The 21,057-nt window shown below is 45.0% G+C and overlaps 1 protein-coding gene across 5 annotated transcripts in view; it reads left to right on the top strand.

Moving 5' to 3' along the window:
* Positions 1 to 21,057, top strand: part of Prp40 (pre-mRNA processing factor 40) — a 49,378-nt gene that overhangs the window by 9,227 nt on the left and 19,094 nt on the right. For all 5 annotated transcript variants that reach the window (XR_013313473.1, XR_013313472.1, XM_077660359.1 and 2 more), the window contains exons 6-17: positions 2,426 to 2,546; positions 7,057 to 7,087; positions 9,195 to 9,371; positions 9,431 to 9,527; positions 9,957 to 10,094; positions 11,965 to 12,165; positions 12,231 to 12,381; positions 13,209 to 13,342; positions 13,806 to 13,920; positions 15,210 to 15,418; positions 17,100 to 17,156; positions 17,231 to 17,311. Coding sequence is in view for 3 of the 5 variants with exons in the window: in XM_077660359.1 (XP_077516485.1) it covers positions 2,426 to 2,546; positions 7,057 to 7,087; positions 9,195 to 9,371; positions 9,431 to 9,527; positions 9,957 to 10,094; positions 11,965 to 12,165; positions 12,231 to 12,381; positions 13,209 to 13,342; positions 13,806 to 13,920; positions 15,210 to 15,418; positions 17,100 to 17,156; positions 17,231 to 17,311 (1,512 nt within the window). In the remaining 2 variants the exon portion in view is untranslated. The remainder of the gene's footprint in view (positions 1 to 2,425; positions 2,547 to 7,056; positions 7,088 to 9,194; positions 9,372 to 9,430; positions 9,528 to 9,956; positions 10,095 to 11,964; positions 12,166 to 12,230; positions 12,382 to 13,208; positions 13,343 to 13,805; positions 13,921 to 15,209; positions 15,419 to 17,099; positions 17,157 to 17,230; positions 17,312 to 21,057) is intronic.

Raw genomic sequence — 21,057 nt, 5'->3', positions numbered from 1 at the left:
TTGCTGAAATGGACATCAACAAGGTGGGCTGAACAATTGTCCACTATCAGAAGAATGTTTCTCTTTGCCTTCCCCATTTCTTCGTTCACGGTAAGGAGCCAATCGCTGAATATATTTCTGGTCATCCATGCCTTCTGGTTGTTTTTATAGGCTTATGTCAGTGAAGGGAGACATTTAAAACATCGTGGTTTCGCATATTTCCCTATCACTAGCGGCTTGAGCTTGTGGGTGCCACTGACGTTGCAGCACAAGAGCACAGTAACTCTAACCTTTGACTGCTTCCCGCATTTGCAACAGTCGTCCTTGAAAGCCATTGTCTTGTTTGGAAGAGTCTGATAAAACATACCAGTCTCATCTGCATTGTAAACGTCGTCTGGTGAATATTCGATAATGACATCGCGAAGTTTTTCATCCCTCCAGATTTTCGCTGCCTCTTGGTCGGCATCCTTGCTTTTGCCGCAAATCGTTTTCCACGTGATCCCATGCCTATCCCGAAATCGTGTAAGCCATCCACTGCTTGCTTCGAAGCTGCGAACGTCCAGAAGTAGGGCAAATTCCTTCGCTTTGCCCTGTATCATCGGGCCAGACAAAGAAATGTTTTGGGATCGTAGGTCGCGAAGCCATACCGCAACGGCATCATCCACTTCTTTGAAGTACCCCGTGCAGAGTCGTTCCCTGGCGGGGTTCATCGAAGTTTCTCCTTCAAGCTTCGATTTTTGTTTCACAATCGTTGACAACGCCGGCGGTGCAATTCCGTAGTCCTTTGCAATGTCCACTTGCCTTTGACCGTTGTCCAGGCGCTGAAGGATTTCCAGCTTGTCCGAGAGAGACGACCGCTTCCGTTTCGTCACACTCACCTCGAAAGTGGGCACGTGAATTGCCGTTGCTACTTAAAACTGGAAAGCTGGACGGAGCCGATGAAAAACGCACCACGTGGGTTGTTTGTGTGCACACACGAAACCGACGAGACTGGAAAGAAAGACGACGACCATGCCAGGACTAGCTGGTCGGAAAAAAAAAAACACGCATCACGTGGTTTGTGGTGTGGCAGATCACCGCTTTGCTCTGGCGGCGCCAGCGATGTTACTTTGTTCATGGCCTTTGAGATCACACGCATGCTCGTTTCGTGCGGGTGCAGTGCAGGGCACAAAACTTCGTTGAACTGATAAAAAAAATAAGCCTGAGTCCTCTGAGCGAGTTCGTTAGATTGAAATATTGACTGTTCCGAAATTCGTTTAAGTGAAACTTTTTTGCATAGGATCTATAGGGAAACTGCCGGGGATTTTTAAAAAGTTCGTTATTCTGAAATATTCGATAAATCGACGTTCGTACAATTGAGAGTTTACTGTATCTCTTTTGGACTCCTGCAGCTAAAAACAAGGTGGGTAATACCCTCAACACATCGGAGCATCAGCTAAGTTTGTCTTGTTTCATTGCCAGTTAATGGGGTCCATTTGTTTGTGTGTGTTTTTTAAGTGTCCAAACTATAAAGCTGAGAAATATGTACCCATCTCGGCATACTTGATAATTTTGTGACTGTAAATCGAGTGCGTAAGTAATGAAATTTTTAAATACAAATACTATGAAGAAAAAATGCTTTTGAGTATTGATGAAAAAAATTTTCAAAAAAAGGTGATTAGGCAGATGTTGTCCTTACTTTCTTCAAAATAGTCGATGGTCTTTGCAACCAAAATTAAGAGGAGACCCTGATCTTCAACCAAACTTTGTTAATTTTTAGGTTACGCAGATGAAATTTACGTGTCTAATGTGTTTTGGCATCCTAAAAGTGAATATGCAGCTGATTTTTCTATATACCTCATGGTTTTCATGACATGAATTATTTTATGTCTAATTACTGTGTCCAAGTTTTTAGCGATTTCCACATTTAAGACTCGGCGCCATACAAAAGCAAACACAACATGCACAGAATTGTATACTGCTTGATTAGACAGGATAACAAGTGTGCAACCTGTTAAGTGTGAAATGATTAACAAAATGAAATCCATTAATTGACGTATACATATCTGGCAACTAAAAATAAAATAAGAGTAGTTAAACCTCGTTAATTTGGACTTCAAGGGACCGAAAGAAATGCCCAAATTATATGAAGTTCAATTTCCAAAATGCGCTACCTGCCTATGCCACCCCTTCCCCGCTGTGAAAAAAATTACCAGCGTTGCTCCTGTCGGCATATGAAAGTGGCATGCAGCTGGGTTCGGATGGCTGCCGAATCCGTGGCCGAAAGCCACTGGGCTCAGAACCTGATACAATGTGGCCGGACTGGTTTAGTGTGAAAAGCACTACACTTGCCAGACACTCGTGTGTCTGGCATGTAAAATCGTGTTATTTACTGTGATTTTTTTTAGTTTTGTGAAAGAGCTGTGGGATATGTGATGATCTGTGCTCTGTTTTCTTGTGTGGCTAGTTGCTGCTGTCCCAGTGCCCTTGGAAGGAGTATAAGTCAGACACAGGGCGCACCTATTTCCACAACGTCCTCACCAAAGAGTCTCGCTGGACCATTCCCAAAGAGCTTGAAGAGCTTAAAGGTAATGAAGCTATTTTCACTCTTTGCTGTGAGGAGAATTCACCGTAAAGCGATGCGAGGCCCTGTAAAGAACAGTTTGATGGGGTGGGTGCACCAATGGTTACGGGCAATAGTGTTTGTACATACATACATTGATCGTTTTGCACAAGCACTGGTACAGATTGTTTTTATACATATTCCAGCAGCGTTCTTAGCTGCAAATGCTTAAGGAAGACTGTTTTCCATGCTGCGACTGTGAAAAAAAAAAAAAATCCAGCGTAGTCACAGACATTACAACACAATTACCATATTTACTAGCACAATGGACGCACTTTTTTCATAAAATTGTAAGACTGGCCTTCGGCTTTGGAATCTTCAGAGGCTGGCGCTCAACGAAGAAGACGATGAGAAGCGCTGAGCGCTCCGAAGCTCGAGCGCCGAACGCTCCGTCCCTCATGCGTGCTCTGGACTGACCGCTGCCTCTGGTCTGTGCCTGGACTGTACCGTTGGTTGTTCGCAATGCTGTGCTTTTCACGACGTTCCTTATTACAAGTGGTGGAGGTGCCAACGATCCTCTCGCCCTGGAGCTTTGCACCCGCCCATTGTCTACCGCCTCTGCAATGCCTAAGACCGTCGCCCAAACCGCTTCACCGCTTCCGTCGGCTGTCTTCTGTTCCGGCGCCGCACGGCAGCGTGACCCGGCCATCTTCAGCGGCACAGGTGACACAGATGTGGAAGATTGGCTGGCCTCCTATGAACGCGTAAGCGCATACAATAAGGGGGACGATAGCGTCAAGCTCACCAACGTTATCTTTTATTTGAGCGACGTAGCCAATCTCTGGTTTCGAACCACGAGGCTGACATCTCAAGCTGGGCAGCTCTAAATCTAAAATCCAGTCTGACAGAAATCTTTGGCTGTCCCGCAGTGTGAAAGCTTTGCGCCAAGCTATGCTTGCGAATTCGGGCCCAGCAAACCGCTGAAAACTTCACCAGTTATTTAGAAGATGTCGATCTCTGCAAGCGTGTCAACCCTTCTATGAGCGAGGCCGACAAGATCGGACACATTATGAAAGGCATTGAGGGTGATGCCTTCCAGATGCTCGTCGCCAAAGATCCCCAGACTGTCTCCGGTGTCATCGGCTACTGCCAAAGCTTCGATGAGCTGCGCAAACAGCGCCTTTCTACCCGGCGTACAGGCTTTCAGGAGGCCACATTTTCCAGCTTGGCTCTCCCAGGGGACGGTGCTCTGGACCAACAGTCGCTGGAGTCCTCCAGCGCATCCAGCAGTTTGTACGTGAGGAAGTCGCACTCCAGCTCTCTGTCTACCTACCCGCCTACGCCTGCGCCGTTGCTCACAGCGTGTTATCAAGGAGCAGGTCGCTGAAGTCCGGCAACCTCCTCCTCGGCCACCCCTGATCGCGGTTCCTCTGACGTACGTCGATGCCGTGGTGCGGTCGCGGCCCTCAACTGCTGCCCCTGTATACAGGCTACCTACCCGGCAGTTAGAACCCCAGCGACCTGCAACCCCATCTTACCGTCTGGTTGCCCGTCCCCGATCACAGCCGCAGCCACTCAACCCCTGGCGCACACAAGACAACCGCTCTATTTGCTATGCCTGTAGCGTCGCTGGTCATGTGGCTCGTTTGTGTCGCAGTCGTGACCACCGTCCCTGCGATTATAGGCGTGTGCCGACATACGGCCTTCTGCCATCGTACCCGCCTGCGTCACACAAGCTACCACCGGATTCTTCTTCTCATAGTTACCATCCGCGCTCCCACCGCTCGCCGTCTCTTGGTCGCTTTTCTCGTTCTCCGATGCTCCGCCGCCAACCCGCCGTCCATGTGGAAAACTTACGGCCGCAGTTCCGGAGGCAAAAACTGCGTCACCAGTGATTCACTCAAGACCTGTTTCTGTGCCTGCCAATATTATTACCATGTTCATTGAGGGAGTCACTGTCGAAGCACTTGTTGACACTGGCGCAGCTGTTTCCGTTCTCACTCACATCCTCTGTCGCAGACAAAAAAGCGACGACGCCCCTTCCTGCCGTTTCTCTCCGCACCGCCAGCGCTCAGGATATTCGACCGTTAGCCACCTGTACCGCCCTCCTGCTTATCGAGAACATTTTCTACACAATCGAGTTCATCGTCCTCGCCTGCTCCTCACACGACGTTATCCTTGGTTGGGACTTCCTCTCCTCACATCACGCCGTTATTAACCCCTTCAACCCCTTCGGTTAATAAGGGTTGAGGAGTCCGTGGAGATGGGAGACAGTTACTGCACCATTTCCTTTCCTTAAAAACCAATTTGTATATCAAAATTGTGGTGCAACTGTTCGTCATACAATGTTCTGGGTAGTGTCTACGCAGGCATGTGTGTATGGGTTGTGTGTGTGTGGGTGGGTGTCAATGCACACAGGGACAGTAATGCTTTCGCACTCCCGCTAATAAGCAATCTTAAGAGTGTCTGCTGAATTTTTTTTTGCTTCCTTATTCTCATGTATCCAGGAGAGGGTGTGTACCCCTAGGGGCGGAATTAGCTTGTTTTGCGAGCTTTCCATGAATATTTATTGCTTCTAATACCTCGCATACAAAAATTCTGAGCGGGTGTTCATATGTGTAAATGTTTACATTAGCATATGGAAACTTTAGAATGAGGCTTGAGACTGCTGGAAAAAAAAAAAGTTTATTGAATGAAAGCCATGCAAAATTACATGGCCTTGAGGAGTTAGAGCTAATACATACATATGTAGATTGTATTTAATTGTGCTACTGAAGAGTAGGCAGATTCAAATTTTTCACTCCAACCTGGTGCTTGTAACCCGATGTAGCCAAGCTGAGTCTAGCTTACTGAATCTTAAAGGTGCACTAAAGAGGAATCTGAACTCGTCTTTTTACTGCTGGAACTCTGTCTACACGTTTCGGACATTCTTAGAAACTTCGAATTATTGTCCTGTGTGGCCGATTGCCCTGATTAAATCGGATTAAACGTCCCGGCTCGCGCCTTTTTTTGAACTCAACGCGGTAGGTAGGCAGAGTCAACCAATGCGTGGAGTGCCTTTCAGCCAGTCCAGTGGCGGCTTCCCTTTCACCGTTTTTTGTTTTGTTTCTGTGAATAAAGTTTCAGTCACAGACAATATAGCCGTAAATTAGGCCCACGGAAATAAAAATACACGTGGACTCTTTGATTTACGTATCACTCCACTGATGGCAGAGCGGCAAGCCGCCATAGGACTGGCTGATGCGTTGGTTGCCTCCATCTGCCTACCGCGTTGAGTTTAAAAAAAAAGGCGGGAGTTGAGATGATTAAGTAACCCGATTTAATTAGGGCAATCAGCCACACAGGACAATAATTCGAAGTTTCTAAGAATGCCCGGAATGTAAAGATAGTTTCCGCAGTAAAAAGACGAGTTCAGATTCCTCTTTAGTGCACCTTTAAGCTACCCTAGGCAATGCCAACATGTATAAATTTAAACTGTGCACTACAAGATTGCCTGTGTAAATGGTGCTACATGGGGTCAAGGTGAGCCCCGTTTGGACAAGGAGTGCAGGCAGAGGAAAATGAGCTGCATATTTGTCGTTACTAAGCAAGAATGTGCGCAAGTATGCGCATGGTGAGAGTAATTCATAATCTTGCCTTGTATATCCTCGTTGCACAGGCAGCCTTTCCAACAGCCATTGAACTGAGTGCCACTCAAAACCGTTTGCATAGCACTCTGCATAACCCAGTCAACTTGTTGGTTATGCCATATGCAACCTATCACTAAGTAAAAAAAAAAGCCTGTTTTAAACTGCCTCATGCTGTTTTTTTACAAAATTGCAACTTTTGCACGAGCTTTGGACTGTGAATGTGTACAATTATACACTTTACAAGGCCAAAGCAACTTAGTAGAGGTGTCATGCTTCAGCACTTGGTTAAAGTTCTTTTTTTTATGTGTAGTTTTGTGCTTTGGCACATTTTGTGCAAATCTATTTATAAGTACTAGTAGATTTGTGTGTCTAGCTGAGACAGTGATCTTTCATGCAATTAGAAAAAAAATCATGGTGGGAAATGTCACCCCTGGTCTGAATACAGTGGGATTGTTGACTCCCATCACTTCATTTGGCATGTTCAACTTGGTTCTGTTATATTGAGCTCAATTATCATTGAGAGCTGAGCATTGTTTAGCACTGCGGATGTCCCTGCCCGACTGTTGTTCATGTCAACAAGTGTTGAAAACACTTGTATACGACAGAGGCATTACGGTTATGTCCCTGTCTCGTTACTTGCCTCCCCTCATAGGGTTAGTGTTATGGTGTGCCTCTACTAATTTAGGTATGTGAAGGAAACTTCTGGTCGCTTATTAAATGCAGGTATGTCGTGCAGAATTTTGTTTGCTTCTCACTGTTTGCAAACTGGTGACTACCTATGGTATGCATCCAACAGAACACTATTCCTTTCATGCTGTCTCTTTTGAAGTCCCCAAAAAAGCTGGGGGTAGCAGTGTGTTAAACTGCTGTGTAAATTATGATATTCGATCTCATTTTTCTTTGCAGCCACAATTGCTTCCCAGGGAGAGACTACAAAGTGAGTAGGCTTTTTTGCTAGTAATTTCTATTTGTTAGTCATTTGCTCAAAGTCATGCTCTTATGGCCTATAAAAGCTAATAAAATTGTAGTCTATATTTTGGTTTAGCTATTTAACATTCTGTGCATCTTAAAATTTATTTAACATTCTGTGCATCTTAAAATTGATGTCACTCTTGATGAAAACTATCCCCCTCCCCTAAGCCAAAAATTTTTCTGTTGAAAAGTGATACTAGTCTCTCCTTTTTCTTTGTAGTCACATTCTCTTTTTCGATGCAGTTGCTGTTATGGATTTACTAGGAATAACAGCGTGATGTAAAAATGTCTATACAGTCGATCGATTTTTTGGACTCTCTAGGGGACGCGAAAACGACCGAAAAATCAGGCAGTCCGGAAAATAAAATTTCACTGAAAAAAATCACGAACTTACTATATGTATGCCAGAGGAAGGGGTCAATTGTACTGAACACATTCTAAAGCTCCTTATGACTAAATTTTGCCGCGTGACATGCACAGACAACGGCCGGTGACCGCTTTCACGAGCTTGGCCTGGCTGTGCTGCCGTCAGTATGTCGCGGATGAACGCACGGGTTGGGACAAAGTCTAAATGGGAAAGTGAACACGCCACTTCGGGAACTGCGCTGTGCCCGCAGTACTATGAGCCGGGAACGAGAACGCGAAGATGGCGAAACAATAAGAACCGAGAAGCAAGCGCGCCGTTGGCGTTGCCTTCGTCATTAGGCCTAGCAACTAGAACCAAAATCGGCTTCGTATCCGCCGCTATGCACTCTGCGGTGGCTTGTGTATAATGAGAGGCATCTTGCCTGCCATTGAAATGCCAGCTGTTTACGGTTTTACGATAGAAAAAGCCAGGGTTGCGGTGCATTTTGCCACGGGTATGCGGACCTTGCTTTGAAATGCACCACCATTTCCTCCCGTGCTCGCTGTCTCCATAAACCCGTATGCCTCCCATGTGTTTCGCTGCTACCTCTTTCCGTATTCAGGATGAAAAACTCTGCACAGATCAGTTCCGCGAACTCTTTGACTACTGTTCAAGGTCGTGTGGCGGGAGACATTCAAGAACAGTACGAATTCGAAACCATGCGGGCGCAATGTGCTGACTCGCACAAAATTTCAGCATCGCATGTTAAGAGGCTCCTTTTAAGCTTGAATTTCATTTTGTATGATCAAGTTTTCGATCCCTCCAGCAGTTTGAATTAATGAAGTTCCACTGTACCGATTATATGGCGGCTTGGATATTGGTGGCAAGTGCGAACGAGGTCCGAAAAATCTAGCAGTCAGTTGCGGTGCGTCCAAAATTTCAGGTGCTCTTATACATTGGCTCTATGGGCCATCCCATGGTGCCGCGAAAAAGCCTGAATAGTCAAGCATGACTGAAAAATCAGGCGTCCGAATTTTCGGTCGTCGACTGTATTACTTTATATGCACAAATATAACGTGAAAGGGGGAGCTCAAGAACTCAGGAGAATCTCAAAACAAATATTATTAGATTGTAATGCAATCTTGAACTGTTCAGGCCGACCATAACCGGGAGTCCGCCCTGAAAAAATGCAGATAGTGTGCTAAAATACGGAAGCAATGGATACGTTGACGTTATTTAAAAGGCACTGTTTCAGATGCGTGCAAAGCAAAGCCTCCGATACTTTAATGCACGCAACCTGCCATGCAGCAGCATCCACCGTCACCACACCGTGCCGCTGCTACTTCGTGTTTTGAGCTGCCCAGTCCCATTCAACTCTTTCAGTGGCTACTGTATCTCAAAAACGTGCACCACCTTCTTTCTATATCCATAGCCACCTTCACCTTTGTGATTGCACGCTGTGCGCTTTGCCGGAAGGTCACTAAAAAGCTGGCTTCTCCTAGCGGCTCTCAAGGTCACTTTACCTACATAAAGCTTGTAAAAAAAAATAGAAAAGAAAAAGAATAAAATATAATGTAAAGTGCATTCTGAAGCATTATTTGATGTCTTGCTTAGAGTTTCATGGATTCTTTATTATCAATTTTTCGCCATAGGAAGTTAGGGACCTGTAGTTGAGGGAGGGCAGGGTGTTCTGTCTGTCAGAATTGCAATGTGCGGCACAATACAGGGAGGACGACAGCGTTGCGAACATCCAGCTTCCAAGCTCGGCGCCGGCGGAGGCTGCAGGCAGCACTCCTGGGCAGGCACAGCAGCCACCACAGGCACAGCCACAAGCACCTCAAGCACCGCAGCAGCCGCAACAGCCACAGCAGCCGCAGCAGCAGCCAGCTGAAGAGGAGGAGAAGTAAGTGGGGCTTGCGTGCCCTTAGGCCTTGGTGTCCCTGAGACTCTGGACATGTGCAGGTCGAGCGATGAGGAGGAGGAGAGCAAGGACCGGCCCATTGAGTTCAAGGACAAAAAGGAGGCCATTGAGGCATTCAAGGATCTTCTCAAGGAGAAGGTGGGTGGACACACTGTGTCCTGTTTGGTCACCTGTTCTTTTTGTCTGTGATTGTTAGTGGCATTTTTTTTCCCAGTTGCTCATTTCTATTTTAATTTTTCCTGCTAGTTGTGGGCGTTGTTTTGTGCCACCTGTGCTGTTTTTGTTGGTCAATTGCAGCTGCAGGGTGACACCTGCCACCTTGCCTCTCTATTTTTCACGTCCTAATGTTTTGGAAGCTGTGGCCACTGCTACTGTTTCTGTGGTGATGATTTTGACGACAGCAGTGATAGTCCGGTGAAAAAAATGAAGGGCCATGCTTCTGTTTCTAAGTGCTTATCTTCTCTCATGCTGGGGCAGTGCAAGATAGCATTGAGTATAGTGGATGGCATGTTAGGTTCCTCTTATTTTCTGGTTCACCTCATTGTCTTATGTCCACGTTTTGTGCAGGATGTGCCAAGCAATGCCAGCTGGGAGCAAGCTCTGAAGCTTATTGCCAACGATCCTCGTTACGGGACACTACGCAAGCTTAATGAGAAGAAGCAGGCCTTCAACTTGTACAAGACACAAAGAAGCAAAGAGGAGAAGGTTGGCCGTATCTCATTTCTTTTTTTCTTTCCCACTTGTCGCAGTAGTGTGATCTATCACTTTTAGCAAATTTGTATACATGCACATCAGACATTTGTGGTTTCACTTTTTTCCATGCATCTTTATGCTTATAAATTTCAAGGCTGTTGTACTGTTGTGTTTGGCATAGTACAGTGCCGCATCAAAGTAGTATTCTGAAAAGGCACATTCTCTTTTCTCTTCATGGGCCTCAGCATTATTTTTGTGCTTAATGTTTTTGTATTTTGTGTTTAATGAACCCCTCATGTAAAACGCCCGTCCAAGGGGCATTTGAGGTAAATAAGTGCTTTAACATGAAAACTATTTTGAAGTCCAGTAAACATGGCTCCCGTGGCATTCAGATGTATATTTTACTGCTTCACTAACTGCTTCATGTTTGTCTATGCTGCATCTCACTGCTGTGCTTCATCAACTGCTTCAACTATTGGTGTATACTTGTAAAAAGATACTACTGAATTAGCTTGAGAGATGCGCTACCACATGGCATGCGCTAGGGAAGTGATGACAGATCATGAGGTCCTTCTAACAAAAAAAGTGCACTAGTTCTACAGCATGGCAATGCCACATAGGCCAAATAGGTCATTGTATTAGTGATTGACTAAGCGAGGGCTGCAGTAACCATGCCCTGTTGCAAGCACTGCGATATATTAGCTGTGCATTGCACCTTGGGCAAGTATCTCATGGCAGTGAAATGTGTATAGACCACAGGACCAAAGAAAAAGGAATTGTTTTAGCAGCACATTGTGCATGCACTGTGATGAAATTCACTGAGTGAAAATGAAGCAAGCATGGCTAGAAAAGATAAGGGGATAACAATTCAGGGAGGAGTCACTTACCACAAATGCATCTTTGTTCACTTCACAGTTTTGCATTGTGTTATCAGTGTTCTCATATTTTGCCCCATCGCATCATTTGGCATGTTTGAAAAGAACTAAAAAATTCCTCAACCAGCTGTTGTTCTGTTGTATGCGAGGGAGGGACGATAGTTGCTCAAGACAGATGGTGTGGGCCACCAATATCAGCTGTAACCGACTAGAGATTCCACTTAAGGAGGGATGCACATAATAAAACTGCCTGTTTGGTCATAATTTTAGATTCTTCAATTCATTTTTTTCGTGATCCTCGGTTGTTCATCTGTCTCATAGCAAAAAGTAACATTAGAATGTGCAGTAGAAATCCAGAAAAAACGTTTTCGTCATGTAGTTGTCAAATACTGTTGTGAGGGAACCATGCCCCTGATGGTCCTGGCACATCGTGGATTCAGCGGCTTTCAGACGACTGAGCACTGACATCTTTGCATCACTGTGAGGAGGGGAGATCAGAGCTTTTACTGGTCTCAGTGCTGCATTTCTGTGACCATAGTCAAAAGGAGACGAGGCAATAAGCGAGGGAATAAACTTTAGGTTGATTCTCTCACCTTTCACCTTTTGTCATTTTGTAACAAATTTGTTATTGCACTGTCATTACAGTGCAGTAGTTTTTGAAAGTTGTTTTTGTAAGAAGCGTTTTCACGTAAATATGCATGCTGGAGTTTAAGTTCTGCTTTCATGAGTATTGGGCATCTAGAAGAAACAATCGCTTTGTTACACAGAACTGACCTTTGTGAGGATGCTGACATAAAAAACTTGCATAGTTCCTCCTTGATTCTTAAATGCCTCAGGGATGACTTTACATGGGCAAGAATTGTAAGTACTCGGTACCTGGAATAGCTAGCTCTAATTGCCTTTTATATCATTGCTGCACATTATTCGATCTTGCAACCTAGGGAGCCCATGTTCTTTGTCAGGGTTCCAACATGTTGGGCCATCCTTAATGACCCTTATCCTCGCAGGAGGAACAGCGATTGCGTGCAAAGCAAGCCAAGGAAGACCTCGAGCAGTTCCTGCAAAACAACGACAAGATGAGCTCAAACACGCGCTACCGGAAGGCGGACCAGTTGTTCGGTGACCTGGACGTGTGGAAGGCTGTGCCCGAGCGAGAGCGCAAGGAGCTGTTCGATGATGTCCTCTTCTTTCTTGCCAAGAAGGAAAAGGTGCCTGTTTGTTTTCTTTTCTAGCCTTGGGGCCCTTCTGAACGAACTGTGTTGTAATGGTGCAGGAGGAGTCCAAGGTGCTGCGGAAGCGCAACATGCAGGTGCTGAGTGACATCCTTGACTCGATGACGAGCATCATGCACAGCACAACCTGGCAGGAGGCACAACACCTGCTGCTGGACAACCCCACCTTTGCAGAGGATGCCGAGTTGCTCAGTGAGTAATGGCTGTCAATCCAGCCAATGGTCCTGGGATCCGTGTGTTAGCCCCCTTGTGGTTATATGCGTCCCGTTATCATGGCAGAGTGGCTTCATAACAGGGCAGAGAGTAAGGTGGGGAAATGAGATCAAAAAGTTTGCGAAGGTACGATGGGCACAGGACACGAATAATTAGATATTGTGGGCAAGGCCTCTGTCCTGCAGTGGATGCAGGGCTGATGACGACAACAATATTGGTGATGGCTATAAGACTAGCTTGATGTCTGAAAATTTCTTTCCTAGTTTAGTGTTATCTTGTCATGTTTGACGCTTCTGACATGCCGCTCAAGCTTATAATGTTTGTATCTTTTCACTTGAGGGGCACCCTGTCTGGTAAGAAAGCAGCAAAACACATTCTTGATATAGTATCGCACAAATACTCTGTGCAGTGTACGTATGCTTTTCAATAAGACAGGTTTTCCGTATTCCAAGTGGATCAGTCTATCAGATCATTCTTCATGAGTTCATGAAAGTCCTGGAAATTCTGTCAAAGAAGAGAGGGCTCCTGAGGTGCATGTGATGATGGTGCATGCATTGTTGCACACTGGTTGGTGTGAAAGCTTTTCTGTGATATTTGGATGGCAATTATAATGGGCCGGCATGGGAACAGGTCTGAGTAATGATAACTTAATTATTTCACTATGTGTAGCAAATATCAACTAATCAGAAATAAAAAAAAAAAAAGCTTTGTACTCTGCATGCCAGAATATTTTGTGCGTTCTTGCTGCTGTCCAACACGGGGCGGCATTTTGCGGCAGTCACGCATTATGTGGCCGTTTTGTGCAGACATGGACAAGGAGGATGCGCTGATCATTTTTGAGGACCACATTCGACAACTAGAGCAGGAAGAAGAGGAGGAAAAGGAGCGTGCACGAAGGCGGTTGAAGCGTCAGCAACGCAAGAACCGCGAGGCCTTTTTGGTGGGTTTTGGACTTGCTCTACCCTCCTTCAAGGGAAAAAAAAACACAATGCTTCTTCATAAACGCAGCCATGTGGCTCTGAAAGAACTTTTTGCAGCCTTCTCAGATTTTTGTATGTGTAGAAATGTAATTGATATTCCCAATGGAGTCTAATTTGTGTTGTTGCCCTAATGTGCTTGTTCCTACCGTTTGAACCAACCAGGAAGCTAGCAGGCGGCAAGATGAAGCTGACGTAATGTTTTTGCAAACATGGAGTATTGTGTAGCTGCAAGATTCGAGAAAGCCTTTCCGTTTTGTTTGTCCGCAGACACACATTTGGATGCCTGTGGGCTTTCATGGCGTGTAGCAGAGCAACACTGATAAGCCACCTTGCCTCTCCCCTCTGATGCTGTGTGCTACATGTAACAACTAAGTTGCTTCTTCCAGTTTTGCTTGGGGGCCTATTTGTCTCTGTTTTTACCAGACGCTGCTGAATGAGCTTCATGAGAAAGGAAAGCTGACGTCCATGTCCCTGTGGGTGGAGCTGTACCCAGCCATTCGGGCTGATGTTCGCTTCACCAACATGCTTGGTCAGCCAGGTGAGTGTCGACATCAGGTGTTGTTGTCTTAACAGTTTAAGTACTCATTAACTAAAAGATAAAATTGCATATGTTTGTCACAAAAGTTTGTTTTTTAAATGTTTAAGTAATATTTTTCATATTGAGCCTGTTGATAGACTATGAGGCAACTTTGTTTTCGACAGTTTCTGTGAAAAAAAAAAAAGTAGGTGGGGCTGTTTTGTTGACAGCAGTCTTGTAGAAAAGGGAAAAAAAAAAACTTCCTCGGAACACCACTTCGGGTGTTTACCTTTGATATAATGCGATTTTGAGCACAGCTCTTCTTGTTTTCATGTTCAGTAGCTGTGTCTACCTCACTCATTGCAGTAGAACTGGTCAATGTATAGTACCATGCTTTTGGCCATGCATATACCGTATATACTCGTGTTGAACCCACTTTTTTTCCAGAAAAGTTGACATCAGTTCAGGTGGGAAAAAAGTTTCAACAGATTATTTTGGAAGGGTTGATATTTCATATTATACCTCCATCCGTCCTTCCGCCATCAGTGAAGCACGCGGTCAGATGCGTTCATGCCGCTGGTGTTTAGCATCTTTCACTTTGACGCAATTGATCAGGCAATTTTGCGGTAGCCTTGGGCTACCGACCAATGATGTGGAGATAACATGCTGAACACCGGCCCTGAAGGTCAGGTTACACCCGAGGTTAAGAAAAACACACAGGGCGGTATCGGCAGCAGGCAGCATCTTGGCTGTTGTGGCGCGCTGCCAAGGCAGGAGCTCTCCAACATGATGTTATGGGTGGGTGGGCCAGCTGCATCTTGGGGTGCTGCCAAGGTCTGCGCTGTGGACGGCACGAAAACTGAGGAACCAGCTACAAAAAGCTAAAGGCTGAAAAAAAAAAAAATTAATTTCAGCCAACAAAACTGGGGGGCGAGTTCATTATGCGAGTGGGTTCATAAAGGGAGTATATATGCGATATAGCCACCACAGTCTGGCCATTCGTAACCGAAGGGTGGCTGCCAAGTATAGCACCTGGCAGCCACCCTTCGGTTACAACATTCCTCCAATGCCATTGTGAAAGCCTGTGACGATCCTTGAAGAGCTTTAAAAGCCTTAGATATGACTTTCTCATTCAAGGAAGTGTTGTTTCTCTGGGCTGTTCATTTATTCTTCCTAACGCCTCAATGCTCTTTTCAGCATGAAAACTTTGCTCTCACTTTTCGCGAGGTTGTGAAATTTTTGCACGGGTCCTACACTAGTGCCTTGTGTTGTGTCCTGCTCACTTCATGCCATTATTGGAACCTGCTCAGGTTCCACTCCGCTGGACCTGTTCAAGTTCTTTGTGGAGGACCTCAAGGATAGGTTCCACGGCGAGAAGAAAATCATCAAGGAGATTCTGCGTGAAAAGAACTTTGTGGTGGAAGTGAACACTGTGTATGATGACTTTGTCACTGTGATCAGTGAGGATAAGCGGTCAGCCACCTTGGATGCCGGAAACGTCAAGCTCACCTACAACAGCGTAAGACTTGGCCAATGTGCTTTCTGTACATTATGTGGCTGTACTATTGTTCGTGTTGCCACGCAGGATTGTGAACTTGGTAAAAAGTGAAGACAAGGGGAGAAAATGGAGGATTTGAGCTATGCAGCATAGCATAACTTATGCTTGATGTAAAGAATTTGTTTGGCTCTTTTTGGCGCCTAATCAGCTGAAAGAATTCTTTTGCTTTCTTGTGGGGAATAAGTTAGAAAGGCCTGGATGTAAGGTCTCAAGGCAGGTGCCGAGTTGGCGTCTATTTTGTGCCTTTTCTTCTATGTCTGCCATCATTGTGCGAGAAAGGTGAATCAGCTAGCCCAAGAGTGTGCCCCGAGAAAAAATTTGCGTTAGTCTGGAATGACAAATTTACTGGAAGTAAATAACTGGTTGATTCTTTTTGTGTTAGTCTGGAGAAATTAATTGCCAGCCTTGGTCGAGCAACTAATTCACTGTAAGTAAACTTGTTGATGCCCTTTGTAAGGCTTCAACTCAGTACTACAGTGTGATATATTCAGGTAGCCACATCAGGTTAGCCACGTTGATGCGGTTGCATGATCTGCACCTTATATAGTCGAGCGCACCTCAGTGAAAATGAGAAAAATGAATGACAGCCAGAAGCAGATCACTTTGTGTGGTTCAAATTTCTCTTGGCATATGTTTAGTTTCGTTTGTGCACTTTGAGAATTTACTCCTAATGTTTATTGCTACACAGACAGCAGGTGAACATATACCAGATTTTCTGGTCCATAGGCTGCACCTGTGTATAAGTTGCACCCCGTGCAAGGGGCAGTTTTAAAAAAAGAAAATCTAATTCGGACCTCTTCGTTGGAGAGTGTGACAAAAATACACACTAGCGGCAGCTTCCATGTATAGATGATCCTTGAGCTCTGGCTATAGCATACTTTCATCCCACAGTCTGCTTTTTTTTTCGGCTTCATCGACTATAGCACTCGTGCAGCTCTCTGCCAGCCCCGAATCATTTTTTCTCTCACGTCAGTCTGTCTCGCTGCTGCCCTGTTCCTATTCTCGAGTGCATATATAACGGCATGGAACTTGGAAATTTGCGTCTTACCCCTTCTACTCACAGGCAACATCATGCTGAGCAAGAACAACATGCAACACATGCAAAGCTAAACGAAAGTGACGCAGACAAAACTGACTTTGAAATGGAATATTTTGAGAACATGGCTGGACCGGATGCGGCAATCATCACATTTAGTCTAGCAGTGGCGAGCTTGTTATTTTCTCCTTAAGGTAACAGTTTAGAAAAACAATTTTTTTCCTCTTTTGCTCATTGATTTTATATCCAAGCTTCGTTAATTTTATTATGTGAACACAAAAATATATTGTGCTCAGCCGGTTGTGTCGTTGCATATTACTGACGGTTTGTATTATGATTTCAGGCAGATTCTTTTTTTTTTTTGCTAAGACATTTGTCATGTTTTTGCATATTTATACAGCACCAATAAATAAAATAACCTTAGCATTGAGGGTACTTTAACTAAAGAGCATGCATTTGTTTTAAGTGCATTAGTCACGAGTGTCTGATGTTTGGTTTGTGTAAATGTTGTGTGTTGCTGTGGAGTGTGGCACAGTTGATGTGATGTGGGTAGGTTGTCCTCTAGCTTGACCAGTGCATTTCCTGTGTATTTGCGCATGCTTGCAGCTGCTGGAGAAGGCGGGGGCCCGGGAAAAAGAGCGGCTGAAGGAGGAGGCACGCAAAGTATGTTCTCTGTGATGCCTCCCTGGCTTTGGTGCTACGGTTGATGCTTTCCTCTTGTTTCGTTTTTCTCACAGCAACGCAAGCTGGAGAATGCCTTCCGTGCTATGCTGAAGGGGGCCATGCCATCCATTGACAGCAGCTCGACCTGGGACCAGGTCAGTCATTTACTGAAGCTGTAGTTTGATACAGCTAAACCCTCCGGCCAATGGTGTTGACCGGTTATTGTGATGTTTTAGTTTAATTGGATTAACCCCAGCATCATACAGTCGGTGAACGCCATTGGCTGAACGGTCACCTTCGAGGAGCATATGCCACTTCAGTTCTTATTAAGTTGTGTCCGATTATAGTGGGGTGCTGCTGTCTTTACAAGTTTGCACTCTCACCCTCTGCAGTCTTGGTTCAGGCTAAAGGTGTCTGCACTGCATGGACCACTGTGTCTGAAAAAACCGCACCACTTGTCCAATCCATAAAAAGAGTAGAGATAACAGGTGGCTACCTAAACACATCTGTCTTTTGCTTCTTATCTATTCACGATGCACTGAGAAATTCAAGCTCTGATAAAGAACTTAGCTTGGCTAGAAAGTATGTTATTAGTTGTTCTTGTGGGCAAGTTTATGTGAGCATGTCAGAAATGAAGAGATGTGTTTTGCATGCCCCCCCCCCCCCCCCCCCCCCCCAAAAAAAAAATATGCCTCTTGTCACATGGGAATTTTCAATGGCAGTTCAGTTGGCCAACACAATAACCGAACGGTATTTTGAGGGATGTCACGTGGCAGCGTGAACTGCTGTTGAGCTGTCAACAGCAGTTCAGTTCAATGGTGGTAAGCATTCGGTGTTGAATGGGTCGTCTGACACAACAGTGGTCGATGAACCTGCTGTATCAGCTGGTTCAAAAAACATTTCCCACTTCCATATGTTCCCTTTTAAATTGATGTCCTGGTGAGTACAGGCCCTAATCTGCAATTTTTACTAATAGAACACCTGTAGCCATGCCGACACATGAAGTGGCATCAGAAAAACTGCAGTCAAATGCTGAGCAGCATGCCTCTATTAAGATTGTAATGGCTCTTCGTGATGTTGAGCTGTGATTTATGCAAAACATAAGCTTGTGCTGGAAGCATAATTTAATGAGGTGAAGCATGGAAAGAGTGTACAAAAACTGAATTAAGCACATTTTTATTTACAAATGGCCCACACATAGCGTGCTCATATGATCCAGAAGTTGAACTGAGTTTTGGGGAAGCGCCGCATAACTGCAGCCGAGTGCTGTTCATTTCACCAGCCTCGTGAAGTTCAGGTTAATTGAACTGAGTTGAAACTTCCCATGCAGAGGGGGTTGTAATGTAGATGTTATCTCGAGGGTTAATAAATGTGTGCTTGGCCATTGTTCTTTGCTGAATTTGCAGGCTGACATCCGAAATTTTGTAAGCAAGCTTGTGCTCTCCCAGTGTTACATTGTAAAGAAAGTGCTAAAAGCTACCATTGATAAAGGAAAATGAGGGGTGATGCTCGGTTATCCATGTAACTTCGTAAGCCCTTAGACTATTCTTCATTCTGGTTCGTGCTAGTGAACACATATTTAATCTTGGTGTTTAAGAGTTGTGTTGAATTAAGTATACAATCGAATCTAGATGGTATGATCATGGCTGATACGAGTTTCAGGATGATACAAATTTGTAAAATTTTCTGGCTGGAGCACATGGCATACAATGTGCAGAATTTCGGGTGATCCAAACACTCTCCGGTGCCACTACAGATGATTTGAATGCCTGTATCACAACCGCATCCTCAAGTGTACTATGTGCTGCCTGCGCATCACCAGTCGTGCGGTACGCATCGCGACGAGTGAGCAGCTCTGCACGAGCCAGATATCATAGAAGCCGCAATCTCCAGTCATGTGGTATGCGCTGTATGCATCGTGTGAGTTTCTGATTTGGATATTTTTTTTGACTCCTTGAGATTCGTACCATTGAGATTCCACTGTAATACATAAAAAATATGAAACAATGTATGAAGAAACGTAATATATAAATGTGGTGGTGGTAAGCCAACATAAAATAGAACATCAGTGCTGCATTCTCGGTTGTTGCACTTTCCCTATATGTTGTGTGTGTTGCACTGGAACTGTACAAGTTTCTAGCATTTAGCATTTCATTATGCGTGCATATTACTGTATTTACTCGCATAATGAACCCACTTTTCCAGAGAAGTAGACATAAATTGTGGGGGAGGGTCCATTACACTGGGGAAAAATTTTCTTCGGGTGTTTTTGTCGAAATTGTACCATACGCCCGCCCGCCTGGTTGCCTGCCTGCCTGGCTTGCCCACCCGCCTGCCCATCCGCCCCGTCCAGAACTCAACAAAAACGTGCAGTTGACAAGCTGATTTCTCGTGTTCATATTACTAGTGTTTAGTGTCATTCGCTTCAAAAGGTGTTTCTATATAAAAGTGTGTTTTGACTATTTTGTGATAGTCAGTGGCACTGGTCAATCGCGACAACATAAAGCGAACATGCTGAACTGAAGGTCAGGCACATGTTTTTTACTGTGAGGTCGAAAAAAAGAAGCTAATTCTCAATGACAAAAGGGGTGGGGGGGGGGGTGGGGGGGGGGGGGGGGGGGGGGGGTCATTACGCGAGTAAATACGATATGCAGACATGGGGGTGTACATGCACACACACACTCTCTCGGAGTTGTCTTGACGACTTGGCAACACTTCCGGGAAGTGTCGGTAGCTGTTAGAAGAGCCGACGCCGCTCACGCGTGGTTTATTGTTGGCTTTGACGCCTTTGACGACTGCCGGCCAATTTTTGCCAAGAAGACACAAGCTATGGTTGTTTGCAAAGTGGGGGATTTCGCTGGACGATGACGTTAGAATGACGTGCTGTGGGACCGCAGTGACAGCAGATGGCAGATGACAGCAGTGCAGGTGACTAATGAGTTTTCATTTTGGAATGTGCCGACGGGCATGTTCGTGCGTGGCTGCCAATACTCACTGACGATAAACGGTGGTGGCCGGATATCTGCTCTTAAAGATGAAGCTGAAGTGACCTCCAAAGTTGAGGACAGGAAGGGGGTGAGTTGAAGTATAGGCAGGGGTGAGTACAGCCTCAGCTACAGTGGGAGTGGCGTACGTGGCTGCACTCACTTGCCTCGTGCACCCTTCGTTATCTTTGGGTGGGGCGCACATTCACCCGCCACCATGTGACTACCCTGTACCTTGTGCCTCGTACACCCTTCGTCATCAGGTCGGACGTGCGGTTCTAAGGTGTTGCCAAGTGCTTTGAAGTTCTATTATGTTGGATGAGTACCTCTAAATCTTTTCTCCCAAGAAAGGGCAGCCTTCGCTGTCATCTCTTCCAGACAGGACAGGTAGACATGCACTCATGTATGTTAATATACGTTCTTATTGAATGTACTGTCTGTTCTTATTGTAGGACACATTGCAGCATCTATGCTCATAACATGCAAAACCACAAATTTTGTTGGTGAGAAATGGAAGTATTCTTTATGCAAAATATAAGCAGGATAAAACATACTTAAAAAAAATGTTTGACTTCTTTTCTTCTTTGCTATTTTTTTGGTGCTTTTGTTAATTCTTTTGACAGGTGCAGTCTGTTTGGATCTGTCATTTGTAGCCCTATAAGATACCATACTTGATTTTGCCTTGAAGAGCACTACATAGGTTGATGTATGTGCCCAATATTCTTCCCAGGAGATCTTGTGATTTGTGCTTGGCATCTCTCCTGATAGGCAAAAGTTATTTTACTTTATTTCTTGCTGAATCTAACCCTATTTCTAGATATAGCGGCTAGCTGAATCACCCTTTATTCATGCTTTTTACTGATGTACTGTTTGACTGTATTCTAAACAGCTACATCTTAAGTTCTAAGTTTTTTTAT

The sequence above is a fragment of the Amblyomma americanum genome, chromosome 3 (assembly GCF_052857255.1).
Source record: "Amblyomma americanum isolate KBUSLIRL-KWMA chromosome 3, ASM5285725v1, whole genome shotgun sequence".
Lineage (NCBI taxonomy): Eukaryota > Metazoa > Arthropoda > Arachnida > Ixodida > Ixodidae > Amblyomma > Amblyomma americanum.
This window is presented reverse-complemented; position numbering and strand designations above follow the sequence as displayed.